Source organism: Eleginops maclovinus, chromosome 21 (assembly GCF_036324505.1).
Source record: "Eleginops maclovinus isolate JMC-PN-2008 ecotype Puerto Natales chromosome 21, JC_Emac_rtc_rv5, whole genome shotgun sequence".
Classification (NCBI taxonomy): Eukaryota; Metazoa; Chordata; class Actinopteri; order Perciformes; family Eleginopidae; genus Eleginops; species Eleginops maclovinus.
Window position 1 is genome coordinate 1,332,090 of NC_086369.1, and position 22,228 is coordinate 1,354,317.

General features: G+C 45.1%; 1 protein-coding gene across 1 annotated transcript in view; it reads right to left on the reverse strand.

The window, feature by feature from the left end:
* Positions 1-22,228, reverse strand: part of LOC134858081 (sodium/hydrogen exchanger 9-like) — a 48,290-nt gene that overhangs the window by 19,337 nt on the left and 6,725 nt on the right. Inside the window, exons 5-12 of the mRNA XM_063873953.1 lie at positions 21,393-21,508; positions 15,841-15,946; positions 13,498-13,636; positions 12,181-12,286; positions 9,396-9,484; positions 8,089-8,202; positions 5,253-5,364; positions 4,064-4,217 (exon numbers count right to left, since the gene is read on the reverse strand). Of these exons, the coding sequence (XP_063730023.1) occupies positions 4,064-4,217; positions 5,253-5,364; positions 8,089-8,202; positions 9,396-9,484; positions 12,181-12,286; positions 13,498-13,636; positions 15,841-15,946; positions 21,393-21,508 (936 nt within the window). The remainder of the gene's footprint in view (positions 1-4,063; positions 4,218-5,252; positions 5,365-8,088; positions 8,203-9,395; positions 9,485-12,180; positions 12,287-13,497; positions 13,637-15,840; positions 15,947-21,392; positions 21,509-22,228) is intronic.

Here is a 22,228-nt window from a genome sequence, read left to right on the forward strand (position 1 = left end):
GACATTTTTTCAAATGACCTCATCTCGAATGTAAAGAGGAAATTGCTTGCATGTGAGCTATACAGTACGTTCCTGTTCCATCTTTTCCATTACTCCTTCTCAACTGAGTATACAAGTGTACACAGTCGTGCTCAGTGTGTGTGTGTGTGTGTGTGTGTGTGTGTGTGTGTGTGTGTGTGTGTGTGTGTGTGTGTGTGTGTGTGTGTGTGTGTGTGTGTGTGTGTGTGTGTGTGTGTGTGTTGACTTAGAAACAGCGGTGCTTTTAGCTAAAGTAGTGCGGTACACGTTCAAGATGGCCGGTTGGAATCTGCTTGCAGCTTTCTCGAGAAGCACTCATCCATGCTGTACATCATCTATGATCATAGTGTGAATGTAAAGATTGGCCGCATGATGGATAGTAAAAAAGTGAAGCCAAAATACATCGCCCCCTGGTGGCTGGCTGCAGAAGAGATCATGAAAACCAACGCCCCACTGTTAGCAAAATGACTTCCAGAGAGACTCTGACAGCTCAGCACAATTCATGACATTAAGTAAGAATGGAAAGAGAGAATTTAGTTTTAATTACAGCAGAGCGATGAACTGCATTTTAATAATAGATAAGCCAAAATGCCTCGAGCAAAGTAAAAACAACTGGTCTCAGCTTTGCTGGAAAAAAATAGAGACATATTCCAACTGATAGGGCTTGAAGGGGACATGACTGCCTGACGTTTCAAAGCCTAGGAGCCCCAGACTACTGCTCACTGTGGCTGGGTCTCAGATCTCCCCAGGGGGGCTGGGGCTGCCACCTCCAACCCCCATCAAAGACAAGGAAACAGACGGAGACTGAGGATTGGCAGTGTGTGTGTGACACAGAGTATAGAGTTACAAGGGAATAATAAATACAAAAACCAACAAAACACTGTTCCATATTCAAGTTCATATTTGTGTTTCCTCTCCTGCGACATGTCTCCATGCTCTAATGTTCAGAAAGCTCTTTATGTTTCTCATCCTCCAGCTCCTCTTTTCACCCTCTGTCTGAAACCAGAGCCCAGTCTGCTCTGATTGGTAAGCTAGCCGGCTCTGTTGAGATATCCCGCCCCCTTAAGTATAGGATTTTAGCCTTTGCAGACCATTTACATGCACTAAAGTCTATATAAGACACCACAGTAAAGAGATGTGTTCATGTTTTGGGCATGTGACTGATTCTTAGATTTGAATAAGACCTATAAGATATGTTTTGTAAAGTTTAAATCCTCTGTTTAATCACAAACAGTGGCTATGATCACAACAAACAAACTACCTCCCATGCTGGTGCATAGCCAATGTTGGCAGGTTGCCATTTACCATCAGACGCAACTTAGTTTTTAACCCTTTCTGGCCCCTGTTTAAGGTGGAGTACTTCACACAACTAACCTAAAAACGGACCTTCCTTAAAACTAAAATACGGTAGGCAAACCGCCGGTAATAGTCACTCATTAATTATTCATTAGTGACTGATGTTGGCTGCCAAATACTACACACAGATAAACCCAACCACCAATACTCTTTTCTACGCTTGTTCTCCTTTTAGACCTTTCTCTCAGAGAGGTTTAATATATTCCAGAGATGGTTTTTGCCTCCTGCAGAGTAAAGCTATCATTTACAGAGCAGTATGTGTGTGTGTGTGTGTGTGTGTGTGTGTGTGTGTGTGTGTGTGTGTGTGTGTGTGTGTGTGTGTGTGAGGTTAGGATTGGTCTTGAGCAACATGCATGACAACGCAGAGGAGAACGCGAGAACCAGAGCAGAGAGAAATTACCATTATACTGTTCCATGCAAAGTTATGTTGTAATAACTGTAATGGGACTGTCTATTGCGCAATACAGGAAAGTGATATTTGAAGAACTGCATGCACTTAAGTGTAAATAATCACTCTGTTTTGCAGCGCCTCGCCGAAAGTCTCGAGTGTGGGCAATAATGCACCTTGAAATTGAGACTGAAATGGAGAGGAGGCGAGAGGAGGCGAGAGGAGGCGAGAGGAGTCGTCGAGGAGAGGCAGACTGTCTGGGCTTTATAAGAACATTTTGTCAAGTGTTAGGGGTCTGATGTCTGACGGAGTCGGCATGTTTCCTTCAGTGTAGCTGTCGTCTAGTTTGAGCCTTCACCATTTATCTAAACATGGAGCACATCAATTTCACACAGCACTCTGACAGACAGCTAACCTCTGTACGACATGCGTCTCTGAGGGTGTCTGTGTGAGTCTTAAAGGGACAGTTCACCCCTAAATCATCTTGTTCCTCTTGCATGATATCAGTGGTCAAATATCTGCCTTTTCTCGAGTACGATGGTCTTAAAATGGCATCGGTAAGACGGCAGACATACTACAAAGGCACCTAAACACTTCCATTAGGAGAAACGCGGTGCACTTGCAAATATAGAAACAGAAAAAAGAGCTGCATAAATCAAACGCTGCAAGAAGCTCCAAACACAATGGAAACCAGGGGACACTAAAACATGACGCACACAGCGCTTGGTGACGTTCGGGGATTATAAAGTACTGTGCAGAAATTGTGACTCGTTTCCAGAAGATAAACCACAGACGTTATGGTTAGCAGACGTACATCCACCAATCGTATCACAAATCAAAAACACATGCAAGAGACCGGTTAGCTTAACCATTTCCTGTCGTAAGTATGAGGTAGCTTGAGGGGTAAAAGATAAGAATACAATAAGAAAAAGACCAGAGTGATTTCACATGGTGTTCTGCTTTCAAAGGCTCCTCCAAAAAAAAAGCCATTTCCGAGATTGAATGGAAGACAAATTGGCTCCAGGTGAAGAGAAGTAATGTTTTATTCACCGAAATGAAGTCATTCAAAGTTTTCCCTTCACTTTCTTACCATTGGATAAGATAAGAGTTTGGGATGTGAGGAATCTCTGACGCTCTCGAGAGATTGAAGGACTACCCAGAAAGAGAGCTGCAGGGGTTAGGCGTCAGATAGAGGCGTATTATGCAGAACCTCGGGCGTAAATGTGTGTGTAGGGAACAGGGATTGAAGCCTTTGCAGACCGTTTACATGCACACAAACCTATATAACACACTACAGGAAAGCATAATAGAGCCTTTTTAAAATAAGTTCTAGTAGTTCTGAGGAATTCATCTTCCAGCTGTTGGAAGAAGGTATGATGTGTGACCACTGGATCCTGACACAGTTCAGTCATGATGAAGGTAGGATCAAGAAGCTCCTGAAGCTGCTCGAGTGGCACAGAAACCTGTGTTCTCGGAAACCAATCCAGTGCCCTGAGGGATTCCGTGTCTTGGTCTGGTTCATAAACGTTTGAATTACAATGAAATGAAGCGTGTTTGGCTCTAAAAGCTCACACAAACAACTTGGCTGATTCAATTACCACAACCGATCGGCAATTAATTGACAACACAGTGGCTGAGGGTTTAGTTTCCCTTCACAAATTGCTTTGTTGTCTATGTTTTCCAAACTCTGTAAACCTGCTTCTTGTTTCAAACCAGTGCATTTGCTTAGTTTGTCTATATTTTAACCAGAAAATAACCCATACAGATGCACACAAGTTTCTGAAAAAGCCCTGCCTCGAGAGTCTGTGGGAGTCAATTATACCACTGTGGTCCGGGCCACAGATTACACTTTAATAATATATCTAATAACCACCTTGCATCCTTCACGCCTCTTCTTCTCTCCTTAATAATTACCGCCCATTGGCCTTGCAGTGCAGATAGTGTGCAGCCTTGAGGGGGACTGTGCACATGAAGGTGCAAACACGGGTTCCTGTGCAGTGAGCTGCTGCTTTTTACTGCTCTCTCTTTTCTCTTGACATGTTCCCAGGGACCCGTAGCCCCACTTTGCCCCTTGCACCAGCTGTGTGAGTCACTAATAGAGGGCAGAGCCGGAGCACACACTGGGGCTGCCAGGGGAGAAGGGAGAGGCTGCATTTGAACATGCACGCACTCCCAAAATACAGATACAAAAATAGAAAAGACCTACAGTGAATTTCCTTTATCAAATCTTTGCAAAACTGACAATATTTATGTGAGATATGAAGTAAACTGTGTGTTTTTAGACACAAAGGAACCACAGACCTGATGTGTAGATGCTGCAGCATGGGATCAGCAACCGTACCCAGCACCCAGGTGGTGAAGCCGACCAGCAGCAGGGTGGTGGTGAGGATGGTGCGCCTCGCCTCTGTGGATGTGTCTCTCATAGCCAGGCTAAAGGCCACAGCCCCCCTGAAACCTGAGAGCAAACAGCTGTATTATTAATCCATCAAGGAGCAGAACAAGGAGACCTTAGGAAAGAAGAAAGCAAGATGTTTAGGATCAAACATGATTTTATTTGGAGGAAAACCTGCCTATCATTGACATGACATGATACCCAAAGTCAAACATAATTCCCAGAGCGAATCCTTGACTGGTATGAGCTGGGGGGGAAGCTTTTTAAAATAGCAAGACAAGGGCTTTTCACAAAGACCCCGTCTTATGTAAGAGGTAAAGTGGGTCAGGCGAGCAGCGAAGCATCCTGCTGCTGTACCCCACATCACTTCACATCCTCTATTCCTGCAGCATCAAACCATGCAGAGCTTCAACCACCCCAGCAATAAAGTGATGCTGTATTTAGTCTCCTCTGAAATACAGATGCAGAAATAGAAAAGGGCCTACAGTGAGTATCAAATCTTAAGATATGACAATATTGATCCATGCAAAGATGGGTTTTTTTAGTGAGGAGAGTGAACTGTTATTGCCTGAGGATGGCCCCCACTAACTCAATCATCTTCCACAGTGATACTAAAGTGATGAGCTGCAGATAGTGAAGAAAATATTATATTTAAGTAGTTTGTTGTGGGAGTTTTCCATTGACTTCCAGTTCAAATAAACCCACAAAATCCAACTAATCGACTAAAACAAGTAAGCTATGAGTAGGGGCAACTATCGTAAAAGCTGGCAAATCAACAAAGTGGAAGAAGAGACTGAATTGGAAGGAATCTCCGAAGCTAGCGAACACGAGGAAGAACTTAAAGGATGACGCAGAAATGCTACGTGTCAAGCTAGCTACCATTAGCAGATATATCTAAGAGCTCAAGCAGGAGCTACGACTTCAGCTAATCAGCAATCTCCGACAAGAAATAAACTGTAAGCCCACAGAGGACAGGAACGGACTGCAGACACAAAGTTAGAAGATAGTGGAATTTGTGGAAGGTTTGAAGCTGCGTGATTATTATCGTCCAACATTCATCCAATCAGCAGCAAGAGATGTGGTGAGACAGAACCGTACCTGCAAACATCATGAAGTGCTGGAAGGAGCGCGGGATCTTGGTGGTGCGTCCCAGGTTCAGGAGGAAGGAGAGGGGGTAGATGTTACATGCTCTCGATATAAAGATGGAGAGCTGTGTGCAGGTTGAGGAAAATACTGAGACACACACATGTTAAACCGTTTGACGGATAAATCCATAATAAAAAAGTACCTATTCTGCATGAGATCAGGCTGTAACAGTCCACTCATTAATGTCAACATTTATGCACACACACATGGGGAAATTATCGTGGGATATTTGCTGTTTAGGATGCAAACACAGCAGCGTGGCACCATGCCGAGCCATGAAGCCAATCAGGGCCTGCCAGCTGTCTCTCTGGCCTGCACACACACTTTGATGTTGCACATAGTAAGGGAGTGCATGCTAAGCGTCCTGGGCACGAGGATATCTGTGCAAAGATACCTGGAAGCATCTTTTGTCATCCTTTAAGAAGAGGCCCCCGTAAAACCTCCTATAGGTTACTAATTCCAGTGTCCAGCAGTGGCTCAGTCAGTAGGGGCTTGAACTGGGAATCGTAGGGTCGCCGGTTCAAGTCCCCGAACAGACTTGAAATATGGAAGGTGGACTGCTACTTGGAGAGGTCCCAGTTCACCTCCTAGGCCCTGCTGTGGTGCCCTTGAGCAAGGCACCGGACACCTCCAATCCCCCCTCCCCATTGCTTCCCGGGCGCTGCACGATAGCTGCCCACTGCTCCTAGTACTAGGATGGGTTAAATGCAGAGGACCAATTTCACTGTGTGTGCTCTGCTGTGTGCATGTATGTGACTAATAAAGAGGGTTTCATCCTCCGATTCTATCTATCTAATTCAAGGGGGAACTCAGGTCAGCTTGAACCTCTTTAAAGCATGGAAGCATGTCAAAGTAGAGCCACTAAATACAAATATGAACCTCAAAGTGAGCAGAATATCTCCTCTGTAATGCGATTTCAGTCCAAATATGATGCCTGGAATAATAAGGGACCAATATTTTAGGCAGGGGACTGACAGGCCTATTACTAAAACAAGCTCACTCGCACCCTGCAGTCAATATTAGATCTCATGCATCCCTATGGAGATTCAAAAGCAATATCCTGCTCCCAAAAGCAGTTATTTCTCCGTATCAAAAGGCCTCTGAGCTATTTGAATGGAGGTAATTAAGCACTTTCATCTCAGCCTCATTTCCAATAAAGCCCCATCTCCATTGTATCGGGCAAAGGCTGAGAGCTACGGCGATTAAAATCTACTGCGTAACCGAGGAGTGATTAACCGGGGCTGAATCACTGGGGTTATTTAATTTTTATGGACACTTTAAGACACTGTACATGAGGACTTTGACCTCCTGTGTGTGCATCCAGGTCAGCTTCCAGTGACACAGAGATGGCTTTCCCTCTAAGCCTCTGTTGTGGAAGCGAGGACGAAGCTAAACAGGCTAAACCCTTTCTCCCGGGCTGGCACCGAACACCAGAGCGTCTCTTTCCGCGCCTCCTTTGACCCTATGGTGGATGATGGATTGTAATAATAATTGCCGACCATCTGGGCACTGGACTGTGAAAAGAACAGCCCCTTGGAGCCCGGCCACAAGAGTCCCTCCTCAGGCATACGCTACAGTCATGCCAGCTCTCGGACAAGGACAACTGTAGCCAGCAGTCCATCACTACCAGTACACTGCCTGCAGGACGGGAGGCGGACGGAAACAGCTGTTGTGATGGAGGAACTTCAACACGTGAGGAGCATCAGTCAGGGTGTGTTGGATCACAAAGTGGCTGCAAACTATAGAAACTTAACAGATAAAAAAGATAAAGCAGGATGAAGCAGAACACTAACTGGGATTATTTGGAAGCTCGACCAAATTAATATTTTTTAAAAAAGTATAGAAAACACAGGATGTATTATTTCGTCTAAGGGGCTCTTTAACCTTTTTTCAGACAATTCTCATTAAATGTTGATCTTTTAGATGCTTGTACATGTTTCTGTTGTTGTTTGGTTGTGTTGAACTGAAATAAATTAACAGATTTAATTCCAGAAAAAGCCAAAAAACGAATGAAAATGTTGGTGTTTCTTATCAATATATTGCTCTCAAACAATGAATTAATTATAGCAAATATATTTAAATGCATTTCTACTTAAATCAACCTAAATCCATTATTTGTTTGTTAATAATTAATCAACTACTTGGAGAAAAAGTTATTACAGAGCTGATAGTTCTTTAAACAATTACATGTTCTAAAATAAACCTCCAAAGAATATCTTGCATTGCTCGGCAGAAAAAGCAGATATGTAAGTCATATTAGCCGTTCAACACCTTTAACCACATGTGAATACCATGAATAACAACACACACACACTTCTTCTAAGAGTTTCTAGGACTAACATTATTTAATCTTCGACCCTCAACAGGGAAACGGTGCTTAATCCTCTACAAATTAAAGTACTGTAAGCCCGTTTCACACAGGCAGACGTCTTTATTCCACTGAGCTTTGAATGGAAAACAAGCAGCAGTAACAATAATTAAAGACCTTCCTGCGAGCCAACGGTGCACTGCAGCATCTAAATCTGCAGAGATGGTGATGGTGGCCGACTGAATGGCATTTGCAGAGCTCACCGGATCAAACCTGTGCAATTTAAGTGCTGAGGTTTTTGTTTTTTCTGAAGGACCGGGGAAATTACTGCACTGCACTGCAGCAAGAGAGGCACTGTAGAGAACAGAACAACCTGGTCGAATAAGTAGTGGAAGAATGTGCAGATTATTGTGGCGGGAGGGATCCAAAGTCTGCACAGCAGGGTGAAAAGAGGCCCCATCATGCAACAGAAAAGGATACAAGCGCCCCGGTAATGAAGAGGGCTCTGAAGACGTGGCAAGGAAACGTCAACAATGCATATCCCATGAAGCTGAAGATGAAAATCTCCCCGAGGAAGTTGAAGACTTCAAAGAGCTGCGAATTATAAAACAGAATTGAGAGGATCATGAGGGAGAAGGTCATGGGCGATGAGGAGGGGAAGAGGGTAGAGGGTAGAGGGTGTGTGTGTGTGTGGGGGGGGGTAAGTGAATGACTCGCATCATATCTGAAATGGGTAAACAGGCTTGCACAAACACGACAAATCCAGTGTTGATGTAACTCTCTGATCCTTTGAGGTGGCAAACATCTACAGCTTGCTCGAAGACTAAATGGGATTGCATGAAGCAGCAGATATGATTTCATCACCATTCTCTTGTTATTTGATTCAAATTAAACATGCATTTTGTACAAGTGTGTAAAGAATATCTTTCTAGAGAAACACGGCTAACATTTCCTCCTGACACCGTGCTACAGATCCTGAATCCAGACCACATCAAAGAGCTAGGATGTCAATTACTGCAGATAAAAATAGAATTTGGATCATTTTAATTGGGCATGAGAAGAAATCAAATATTAATTAAGGTCATTATGTAGTATCTGGATTAAATTAGAGCAGATTTCATTAATGATTCAGGCTATTATTGTCTGTTTTTCACCAGTTAAACCAGCGTATTTAATTGAATAAAAGCTGCTTTTTCCCTCAAGACTCAGTCATCACAAGGACAATGGGTGCCACGGAGAAAAACAAATTTCTCCTACTAGCTATTCAACCAGTGCCTGCACAGTGAAATCACTTTGTCTTGTCCTTTGAGCTGCTGCTGCTGCTGCTGCTGCTGCTGCTGCATGGATAAATCATAAAAATGTAGATAAAGGCATCCTGCCAAGTAAATACGCTGCACCATGCGTTGACTTCTGCATAGCCAATCCACTTTAAAGGCAAAGGCTCCTCTGTGATAAACAGCTAGCTCCACTGTGGCACCGATAATGAATAATAAATGCATATAGGAGTATATATACGTGTACTTCTGATTCATTTGCTCCTCTGTGAGGCTTGTACAGTATGAAAGCATGCTGGCCACCATCTGCGCTCAGCCTTTTAAGCAGGGAGCCGAGACCGGCCTCCCACACAGACACCCACCGGACAACCAGAGCACTAATGGCAATTAATGATTGCTTTTGCACGCAGGACACAAACATTGGCCTTCAAAGGAGATGTGAACAAAGTGAGGACACTGTAACATGCTGTTTGAAAACAACAGAAGGCCTCAATCTCTATCTAGAAAACACACCTGCTTGGTTCTGGTCCGGCCCTCGGAGGATAGATTGTGAATGGTGTATCTCGCCTGGCTTAAACCACAAAACAGCACCGCCACGATACCTGAAAGATAAAGAAACACACCAGTACATTCAGAAAGGGGAGTAATATTTCCAAAAAAAGGAATCAAGAGGACTATTATTAGTATTTTGTGTCTCTACTTTCCTCATACTGCCTGTGCTGCAGCTCCTCTTTTCACCCTCTGTCTGAAACCACAGTCTACTCTGATTGGTTAGCTGGCTGGCTGTGTTGTGATTGGTCAACCTGCTTAAAGATGTCCCGCCCTCTTCAGCCTATCACATGCAATGTAATGGAGCGCGAGTGTTCAAAAGTAATGTCACAGAGTTCCGGAACTTTGGGATTTTAGCCTTTGCAAACCATTTACATGCACACAAACCTATATAACACACTACAGGAAAAAAGAAACCCAAAAGCAACACAGGGCCCCTTTAAGACACTTTTTTGTGTGGAGAACTCATGGAGGGGGATTCAAACAGTGAGCCATATCTACATAATTAGTTCAAGGTATGCATAATCTCTGCACGCGTTATATAATCAGCTCGTGTGAACGTATATATAATCGTGTGCCTGGGGGCCTCAGGCTGAGATTATGCTGTAGGAGGTGTTTCTATAATGGGACAAAGAGTCTTTGTCTGCATTCAATCAAAACCACCGGCCTGAGATTTTTAGTGTGGTTCAACGACATGATTTTCAAATTAAAGCAGGAAATGATGGCAGAACGACGCATGTAAGCATTCAACGAGGATCCGATTGAATCCTTGTGCTACTACTGAGTATGTGGAACCAGATCATAAAGGCCCCACCCTGTGTCCAGCTATTGTTCCAGCTGTACAATATGTGCTGTCCAACCCAATTCAAGCATCCTCTTCATGTTTCTGGCATGATTTCCATTTCTTCTCCAGAGACATGACGCTCCAGGAATGATAAATGCTAAAGAGTCATATCAGCGCTGTCGATGGTGCCAGATGTGGGGGAGCAGAAATTAACAAAAGGGAAATAAATAACGAGCAAAAAGTCCAGAAGGGGGAAAGGAAATCAGAGGTGGGAGTGATTAAGGGGCCCCCGCTGATAGAGAGAGCTGGAATTTGAAACGCAAAGCATGAAAAAGGAGGGTTTCTGCCTCACAGGACCACGCATGCTTTGTTGCAAAAATTTAATTTCACATCCCTCTACTTTGAAAGAGAATCAAAGAAGATGGGGAGGAGAAAAATGTGAAATGACTGATGTGGAGCAATAGTTAGAGCACAGAGCTGGCAAGAACAAATACGGGAGCAGAGAGAAAAATAGTGTCCGTGGTTCAGGCTGCTAAGTGAAGCCAGTCCATTATTCTCTCTTCACCACCCGCCTTCACAGACCCGAGTTCCAGTAATCCTGGTGTCCTTTTCAGCAAAAAAAAACTCTAATGGCGCATGCCAGCGTGGCGGATCTCATTTTGGTTCAGTGCTTCGACATCCTCCTTAGTTTACATAACCCTGACAGAGGTAACACATCATCCCCCATCCAGTCCCTTTCCTTCATCTTCCTGGCAACACATCCCATAATGAGCGCCTGAGAGGGACGTAAGATTAATGAAAGCAGGGCTCCCTGCGACGCAGAGGGTCATTAGGCACACCCTCACTAAACTCCAGCTATTAACACAGACAGAAAGAGCCTTGATTACCAAAGAGCACCAGGGAGGATCACATTGCTCACTGGGTCGCTCTGCGAGAGGTGTCTTTGAACAGAGGAGCACTCCACAGATTAGTTTGGTTAAGTCTGTATTTGTACCAAGAGTCAAAAGTAACTGTGACACCACAGCAGAGAAACACCCGAGGCTGTCCATCAGAGAACAACGGCCCTGAGGTGTATCTGTGGTCTGCCTCCCACACTGGGTACGTTATACACAGTGCATGTGGGACCGATAGGCAGAGGTTACGCTATTTCATTAAAAGCATCTTCTCCTCCCCCACAGGCCACAGGGAGTACTGCCAAGTAGGATGGAGACGGACAGCATCAGCACAACGAGAGGAATCCCTCTGACACAATGAAGGCAGGAGATGTGTGCACACTATAATAAACGTTAGTGAGGATACAGATGAGGCTGTTAGTTTCAAGCTACCCAAATAACAATCTCATAGAAATGCAACCTTCCCCTGGGTGGCAGATAAAGAAAAACAAAAAGCAAGGTCGTGTTGAATCCAATTTTACGTGCCCTGAACACTCGACTTTCCAGGAAATCTGTGCAAACAGCAAGGGCAAGGATGCTATTATGCCTTTTATGGCTTATCTGTGGAGCCATCTCCAGACTAAAGAGGTACAAACAGGCTCAGACAGAGGAGGGCGGACACCGTGTTAATATGAGTTATGGGGGGTTGAGCCCAGGATGGGATTGGTACCTGCAGTTCCCTGTGGAGAAGAGAGAGCGTAATACTTTCTCCTCTTATTGACTCGGCAAGGACTCTCAGAGGGTATGCATGCGAAGGAAAGACCTTCCTCTAACGACGGGGTGGGTTATCATCATGTGTCCTGCTCTGTGTTTGTCACATAATTTCCAGGTCTTTGAGAGTGCCAGTGGCCACAGAGACGCACTGAAGCAGCAGAGCATGCCAATCAAACAGCTGCTTGTGGAGGAGTGAGCAAGCAAGGAGAAGGGACGCCCGATGGGGGGAGATGGCAGCAGGTCCCTAACAGGATTCGTATTCTATCTGACCTCCATATGATCAACATGGCCACACACACACACACACACACACTCTCACCTGAAAGTCCACTGGCTTTGGCGGTGAGGAAGCAGCTCCAGGACAGCAGGAAGAAGACGGATGTTTCCAGCAGTGGGTTCTCATGGAGCCGAGTGAATTTGGTGAGGTGGAAGGAGAGTTAAAGAAAGTCATACAGTACTCAACACTTTGCTTTAGGCTGATACGTAGACAGAGCAACTGTAAGGACACCACTAGGTTACTGGAAAAGAGAGCAATACTCTTTTAGCTGCATTGCATTGGCTCCCTGTGTCTTTTAGATCCTTTTACTGGTTTATAAAGCCGGTTTTGCACCCTCATATACCACTGATTCTCTGTCGTTTTATGTCCCTGTACAAAAAGCCCTAAAGTCCCCTTAAAATAAAATGGGAGAAGCATCTTTTATCTCCTCTCAAACTCTGGATCACACTACCAGGAAACATTGTAAAAGTCCCTTAAAGAAGACCTCAAACTATTTATTTATTCAGGTCATTATCTCTAAAACTTCTATACAACTGCACCTTTCTTTGCCACCATGCTTCTCCCCCCAGAGCCCCTTGTTGTTTCTTGGTTTGCAACAGCAGAGTGTGACAGGCTTTCCTGAACTGAACAGAGAAGTGTTTCTCTGCAGCCTCTGCTCACTAAGACCTGTCTTCCCCATTAAGAGCAACCCAAGGGTCTTCATAACACTCTTTCTGCAAGTTCACCAACAGATAACAAAGTCCACATCCCACTCCTGCGTCCCCTCCGGCAGAGCTTCCTTGTAAAGCACACAGCAAGTCTTTACACTCACAGGTTGAAAGTTCAGTGCAGTAAAGATCAAGGTGCTGACAGCTCATTCTGCAGCCCTTGGATATTGTTGGCGTACAATAATTAAATCACCTTCCCAAGTCTGGATGTTTTTTGTAATTAACAAGGACAGGGACAGTGAGTAATTAAAAGATAACTGGAAGTCTAACTGAGTCTAAAGGAGGCAGCACAAAAGAGCAGGCTGTTGCTGTGGCTAGCATCAGCGAAAAAATCTAACAAATGCTTTGCTCACACCCAGAGATTAGTCACTGGAAATAAAAGCCCACACCTCTAAGGACACATCCTCGTTTGTCATCCTAAAGTCTCATGACTAGGAGATCAGAGGGAAACGCTGGACATGTCATCAGAGGCGATTTGCTGATGGAAGACCTCTCTGCAACCAGACGCACTTTAGAGTTGCTGCTTTGCTTTGTGTTCAGGTTGGTACCGTCGGGGGTTTAGTCAGAGAGGCAATTACCTGGTGGAGGAAGCAGATAGATGGCAGCGGATGCCGAGTTGATAATGAGTTTAGGGGAGGGGATGAAAGGATATGAGGGCTGTCATGATTGTGAACAGGAAACCCAGGAGGAGGGAGCCGGCGAACACGGCAAGAAAATAACCAACGGAGAGGAGGAAGGCGGGGGGGTCGAAGGTATGCCCTTCACCCGTCTGGCTGTAGGTGGTGATGGCACTGCAAGGCAAAGTGACACACAGTTATGGAAAAGAAGGCAATTACAGCAGAAGTAAATATGAGACATGAAAACCTCAGCATGGTTTACGACTCTGGAACAGCTGACAGAAATACGGCCCTCCTGGTTCCTCGGTGTGAACCGGTCTGCAGCAGCGAGCATTAATTCACTTGCTTATTATGCTGAGCTAAGCCCTCAAGTGCAATTTATTGGAGTCGCTCCTAAGAATACACGGCCTTCTTTAGAAGTTAAATCTTCCCCCTGAAAAACAATCCCCTCTGAATTATTTGCCTAAGAGACGTCCCCCTAGTAGTTAGCGGCAAACGGGGGAAATACTATTGTTGTTCTCAGAGACAGCATCCTGCAGTCACTCCACTATAAATATTTACTTTGAGGGGGGGAGGGGAGACGTCCACATGGAAGTCACTGAGTGCAAAAGAGGCCTCATAAGAAGGAGAAAGGGAGGGAGAGAGAGGGAGGGCCTGAAGCAAGCAGAGACAGGCAGCCTTATGAAATGACAACATCCCTCACCCTCCCCTCAGACCGTTCTAAATTAATGTCAGCATCGAGTCAGCTAAACAATGTGAAGGAGGAGGTTGTTGTTTTGCTTCCTGTTAGTTGGAATAAAGCTCCTCTTACTTTATACTCCAGCTACTATTTAAAGAGACCCTTTCTGGAGTCTATGTAAGTTTTTAAATCCCAAACTGTGTGTGGAGTTTCTCCGTAGTTTCAGACAGAGGGTGAAAATAAAGAGCTTTTTGAACATTAAAGCATGGAGACATGTCGCAGCAGAGACATTACACGCTGATATGAACCTGAAAATGAGCAGGAGATGTCCTCTTTAGATGGTTTGTTGAAGTATTGGTGTCAAAATGTCTGAGAAATGAACTCTCTTACACCTCTCATGCTATCAGGTTGAAATGAGCTAGCAAAACATGATTTCATCTACACTGCAAAAGGGGAAGAATCAATCAAGCTATCACTAATGAGCTCAGCAAGCTGAAGGGGAACACCTATTATCCCGTCCGTGACAATAAAGCCTCCAGTTCTGTTAGCACATTACATCTGGCTGCTTGTCCCCCGGTTGGTGTGACCCTCTGAGGTGTGTATCTGTTACCTCCCAGTCAAAAACCTCAAGATGTCATGACAGTGAACCTGGCTGAGTGGTGGCTGGGTCGGGGGCTGCTGGAGCAGGACGTTCAGAGCCTGTGAGAGGGCGCATTAGCGTAAGGCTGAGCTGCTCGGGGAGCTTGTTAAAATTCCAGTGCCAGGGCCCCTTGTGGCTTGCTAATAAGGGCCAGCTTTGTGTGCGGAGCCAGGGCGGCCGGCAGCCAGTCGAGTGACAGGCGACGGCATGAAGGCCGGTCACGCCACTCCAGAAACAAACGCAGCCCTATGTGACCGTTTGTCCCTCCTCTGACTTCAATGTACACAGAGACGGCAGCCACGTGTGAAAACAACAATCTGCACACTCCTCCTTTTCTCTGCAACTGCCTGTCCGATCACAGACAGACGTGTGAACACAATGTGGACGCATATCTTCTCCATTTCACCTCTGTTTCTTCCCCGGACTTTAGTGTGTATCTTATTCTCTTTGCATGTCTACAGACTCCAGCATTTACTTTTTCACTTACAACATTCTCTGCAACATTTAGCTTATCTAAATCTTTGAATTCTCTTTGAATCTTGAATCTAATGTGGACCTGTTTTCTCCGCTCTCCGTCTCCTTCTTGCCATCTGTTAGCACGTCTACTTGCATAGTTTTACCCACTGTGCGTTAATGGAGCAGACAATGGCTGCAATGTGTGTGAGCAGGACAAACATGCTTATTTGAGTGCAAATCTGGAAGTAGAGAAGCAACTGAAATGCATGAAGGAAGCATGACTGCATGGTGGCGACTTCACTGAGGGCTTCATGCTGTATTAAGTCTGAGTTTGACAGTTTCTGTGTCAGGCGGGTCTGTTAGCTGGGAGCGCATCTCTACCCTGGCACTGAGTCTCTCCAGTGAGTACCTTAATGAGATGCTGACAGTGCCAGGGGCAACTCGCTTACGCAGTCCACTGCAGAGCATCTAAAGTACTAATGCGGTTTTGCCAATCGCACACTTTCTCTACAGCTGGCAGCATCCACTTCCTCCCCCACACTCCCACCCCCATGCCCGCCAATTGGAAAAACACTGAGCTCCCACACAATTATCCTTCCTCACTGTGTCAGGACGATGGCCACGGCATCATTCAGGACGCTCTCTCCAAACAGCAGGCTGTGCAGATCCAGGTCCATGTGGAGCTCTGACAGCAGGCCAAGGACTGCAACTACAGAAGAAAAAACACACAGAGTTACGGCTATTGAAGACGGCATGAAGCACAATAACTCCTCGACTAATCCCACAGCAAAAGGGGTGTGCACTATCACCTCGAACAGGAGGATCAGGGGGATTTAATGTCAGAAAAATGACAACACACTGACAGCTACAGTAACAGGGTTTTGACACATGGAAGAGTAACTAAACCGATACAAACTTGTGGAGCCAGAGCAGAAGGAAAAGACAATACTTGTGTTTCTGTTCGTATGTGTTTGTTAATCATGGGGTGTGTATTTATTAGCTGAGAGCATTGCTGCAGTTTTCACAATAGAGGGAGAAGGGAGGGCTCAGAGCCACGATGCTGCAGCTGATTAAAACATCCAACAGGAGTCATTACAGTGTAACGTAGGGGGAACCACAGGCAGCCCTGCTTTAAATAATGCAACTATACTTACTGCACATTCCTCCACCTCATTCAGCTTCTCACAGCTGTTGCGGACACAACTGCAGATGAGCGTAGAGGACTTGAAATTATTTATTATGTATTATTTATAGAAATATGAAGTTAAATCTAAATAATCAAAATAAAATAATAAACATTTTATTTATCAAGTGCTTAAAGAGGCTTTATATAATACAAAAATTAGGTGCTTAGGTGGATTTGAAACCTGAGAAGAAAGGATTTTAAGTAACGGGTCAACGGAGACTGGGAGGGACGCCTCAGGATTTACTGTAAAGTCTGCAGCTCCTCGGTGAAGTCATGGTGTGAATCATGTGCGGGGGTTAAATACTGGGAAGTAAAGCTGATGAAACATCTGAGACTTTGATTTAAAAAACAATTAAGCCAAGATACTTTATGCCCTATAAAGGGAACAAAAACACAACAAATCCTAGTTTGGGAAGTGATCACACACTAATGAACACCTAGCCATGGGTGTTATATTCCATTCGGCCAATAGATCCTCCCTAAATACGTCACGCCGGCCCTTTAAGATTCAAATCTGTGGTGAAAAATACAAACAACTTATTAGTCACTGCTGCATCTATCAACATCTGCTTAGAGGAGTATGAGCGCAACTCCACGGTGAGTTCCCAGACAGTAAACAGTAAACAAATGCTGAGCATATGAATGAGCACGCACACGCACACACACACACACACACACACACACACACACACACACACACACACACACACACACACACACACGGCTCAGTGTTGACAGTGAGTGATGAGAGGAATACTGACACTGACTGTCAGCTCGGCACTCAGTGACACCGCAAGTATCTCCGTCTGTAAGATACTGACTGTGGCATTGTCTCTAGGTTGTTTGTGTGAGAGTGTGTGTGTGTGTGTGTGTGTGTGTGTGTGTGTGTGTGTGTGTGTGTGTGTATCACATTGGATGGATATAGATAAACAGATATATAGGTAAACAGTAGTTTGGAAGAAAATGTCAGGGCACAAATCCTTGTTGTAACTGCCACAAGGGAAACAAGCAAAAACTAAATTACCATATAATGAAAATATCGCCAGGTATGGAGAAAGACCACACACACACACACACACACACACACACACACACACACACACACACACACACACACACACACACACACACACACACACACACACACACACACACACACACACACACACACACACACACACACACACACACACACACACACACACACACACACGTTTATGAGGATATGCAGGAGAACAGAGACCCAGAGCGATGCCATTCTGAAGGCCAGACAACATCATATCCAGCAGCCGGTAGATTACTATTCCACCTGTTGACCAAAAGAAGTTAAACAAGTTTCAGGATGAACCTGTGAGGTGAATACCGAGCGGGTCTGCAGTGAACACCGGGTCAGGGAGGGCATCAGAGGGTACGGGCAGAATGGTAATCAGAGCAGCCTCAGGACATGTTTTGACACATCAGGCTCTTTGGACTTAGACGGGTTTAAACCACTTCCTGTTTGGTGGGGGGGAACACTCCTTTATCTCCGGGGCTTCAGGCTAGGCCCCTAAAGTCAGGACCGTTCCATCTCCCTGCTCCCATAATGCCTTGCTGCTGAAAGCATGTCATGCACACTGCCTACACACACACACTGTCTACACACATACACACACACTGTCTACACACACACACACGCTGTCTACACACATACACACACACTGTCTACACACACACACTGTCTACACACACACACGCTGTCTACACACATACACACACGCTGTCTACACACAGACACTGTCTACACACACACGCTGTGTACACACACACACTGTGTACACACACACACACACACACACACACACACACACACACACTGTCTACACACACACGCTGTCTACACACAGACACTGTCTACACACACACACTGTGTACACACAGTCACACACACACACACACACACACACACACACACTGTCTACACACACACGCTTACTACACACACACGCTGTCTACACACAGACACTGTCTACACACACACGCTGTCTACACACACACTGTCTACACACACACTGTCTACACACACACGCTGTCTACACACACGCTGTCTACACACACACGCTGTCTACACACACACTGTCTACACACACACGCTGTCTACACACACGCTGTCTACACACAGACACGCGGGATTGCTTCGTTGTCATGGTTACCCTGTCCTTACAGCTGTCAAGTGTTCATCAGTTTCCACAGCAACACCACAAGGTGGAAGAGAGTAGACAATTATTTCAGACATAATACATTTGAAAGGGGCTAATGGAAGCCTTATTAGGTCAAATTACAACCCCCCCACCCCCCCGCTACAGAGGCAAAAGGCTGGCGGGCCGTCTCAGTCACAGAGCATTGGATTTAGCTCTCTGATTTGACCAAATTAGGCAGATTTAACACCGAGACTAGATAACGGTCAGCGGGGAATTACTATAATCTCCGCAGCGCTGCGTAAAAAAGGCATGAAAACTGCAGAGGGTAAAGACTTTTACACTAGTTTAGAAATAAACCAGCACCTTGTAATCAGACATTTTCCAGATGTGCTTGTCTACTCTGAAATGTAGAAAAGCTTTTAGTTCCCTTTTAATATTAATTGGAGAAAAAGCTAATTAAACCACAGAGAAAGTGAATATATCTATTAAAGGAAGACATATTATGCTCATTTGTATGTCCTTTGCAGACCATTTACATGCACAGAAACCTGTATAACTCACTACAGGAAAAGGAAAACCCCATAAAGCATAATACAAATTGACAGATTACTGGCAACCACTTCTACACTAGAACACCATGATGATATAACAACACCAAATTTGGCTGCCTCTCTCTGTTAAAATCGCACCAATTTCCCAACATTTCTTCCCTTCCAGCCTTTTGTTTCTGTCTGTTCTCACTCCTTCGCTGCCCCATGAATCCACGGCTCTGTGCATGATGTTGTGCAGGTAAAACCGAGTTAAATAAAGTTTGAACATCACGTTAGTTACTGCTGACACCTGGCCCAGGACATACCTCCCATACCAAAAGCCTTCTCCCTTTGAGGAGTTAATGAAGGTTTTCCTGCGACCTTTTGTACCCATCCCCGAGGCGAGAGGATGGAGCGCAGCAGGCGTTCCACTTTGTGACCTGAACCATATGTCTTATTCGGAAAGGAGAACAGGTTTCAGTGCTTCAGTGCTTTAGGGGCTTACATAAAACCAACAATTTAAAATCAATAGCCGCACGCTGACGGAAACAGAGGCTGGGGAAGTTTTTGCATCATAGGAATGACATATTTTCAAGGTTTCTGTTGGAAAATGTTAACTCCTCGGTTCTTTAACATCTCCAAATTCCCAGGCACACTGTTACAGTATGTGCAGCCCTCAATTATCCAAATGAATTAAACAAATTATATTAAAAGCAATGGCAACATATGCCACTCTTTTGGTCCTCTCAGGGGAATTTTCATACAATCATTACTGCTGCACGGAGAATCCCCTGTGATACTGCATCGTGCAGTACAGGCAAAGTGGGAATATTTATTGGACTCCAGTTACACACAAAGCCGGGCTGTCAGCCTGTGATGAATTTTGCAGCGTTCTCAAGATCTCCATCATTTCAGGTCGTACGTGACACAGTGGCACTTACACAATGAGTCATCGCCACGACTGGAGAGCTGCCACACCAGGGTTATGACATCAGGGGAGAAAGTTGGATTAGTCAAATCCAAACTCACCCAGTGTGACTGTGTGTGTTTGTGCCTTTTTTTGGGAATATTGTCGGGTGTTGTGAATGCAAATGTGCAAGGCAAAGAAGTGGACGGGGACATTTTAATGACTGCCTTTCAGGAAATCAGAAAGCCGGCGCTATATTTGGACAGCGCGAGACGGTGGGAGCCACGGGGTCTCGGTGTCCAAGGCCAGGAAGCATTGTGTTGTGATTGTAATCAAAGGGAGGAGGGCGCAGGGGGCACAGCGTGGCATGGGGAAAAAACACGTCACCCAGAGCGACAACTGCATCATAATCTACATCTCCTCTTTGACACTCACTCAGATCAACCACTTATTGGTATAAATAATTCATCAGCAAACGAGGACATTAACATCGGCGCTGCGGCGGCGTCGCAGGATGCCTTATGACATCCCACTTGACTGCTCTTCAAGAACACAGAATAAATTGTGGTTCCACGTAGGACAGGAAAGCAGTGATTCAGACTGAGAGGGCATTGTGACTTTGATCGTGCATTAAGACTCAGCTATCAATCTTTGTTATAAATTACCCCGAAAGACAGGGATGGCATGAAGCATAAAGGGGCTTTCACTGAGGCGGAGTTTCCTGTTCAAAAAGCTCCTTATTTCTCTCATCCTGCCTGTCCTGCAGCACCTCTTTACACCCTCTGTCTGAAACCAGAGCCCAGGCGGCTCTGATCGGTTAGTTATGTGATTGGTCAACCAGCTTAGAGATGTCCCGCCCCCTTTAGCCTATCAGGTACAATGTGTTGGAGCGCTAGCCAAAAGGAGCACGAGCGTTCGTAGTGATGTCACCGTGTTCTTGAACTTTGGCGTTGTAGCCTTTGCAGACCAATGACATGCACTAAAACCTCTATAAAACTGCAGGAAAGGGAACAAAAACATAACAGGGCCTCTTTAAATATAACCTTTGATGTGGATAATAGATGTGCACGAGACAGTTTCTACATTTTCCTACATTTGATCTCATAAATAAGGTCATCATGTTGTTTGATGTTGCAGAAAATCAAATCAAAACCCAGAAGCTGCAGGTCTCCACATGGCGTCTTTGATATTCCTCTTATGTGGTCTAGCCTCTTCAACTCATTTGCATGTGTTTACCTAAGGCAAATCACTGTGACGTGTCTTAAATAAGTGCCAAACATTCCTGAGGGGCTTTTTAACTTGTGTTATAAAGTGTAGAGGTGTATATATGCATGCTTCTTTGTGAGGCCGGCTACCTGGGTCAGTGGCGGAGACAATGGCACCAAACAGGAGGCAGTCGGTGAGTAGGAAGTCTCCGTCAGCTGCTCGGCCCGACAGCACCATCAGTCTGGTGAAGCCGTACATGCAGGATCTGTGGAGGACGGACAGAAGGACACACAGTGAGTATCCGTCTTCCCTCCAACCGCAGCAGGGCTTCCCCCAGGGCAGTGTGGGTAATAAAGGCCAGATGCTACCAGCAGGTGAGTTGACCCGCTTCCAGGCAGCAGCTGCTTAGCACAGGTGCTTTAATTGAACCATGTTTACCAGTATACAGCATGTGTGTGTATGGATCTACATGAAGCTGCCTTTAAATCCCCTTTAAACCCACCTGCATAATGCACAAACACACAACACATAGTCTTATAGGACATGCAGCACCTGTCAGTCTTCATCTTTGATGCCACTATTATTAACAATAATAGTGCATCAAAGGGCAACGGATATATGAGTTTGACTTTGAGCAAGAACTTCTGCTCACCAGCCCTTCTCTGGTTAATGAGGGCTCTGTATTCCCTTGCAGTTACATAAAAAACTGTGTGAAGCATCCCATAATAGTCAGTACACCAGCATGTCCTCTGGGGAGCAATCGGCATAATTATGTTACCATGGTGACCGCACATGATCTGTCCCCGTGGCTGGGATTTAAAGGACTGCCCTGAGGTCGAGCAGCTAAGCCGTTCTAAATCATGTATCTTTAACGGTTATTTGAAGTTATGCTAATGACACGTGTGTGTGTGTGTGTGTGTGTGTGTGTGTGTGTGTGTGTGTGTGTGTGTGTGTGTGTGTGTGTGTGTGTGTGTGTGTGTGTGTG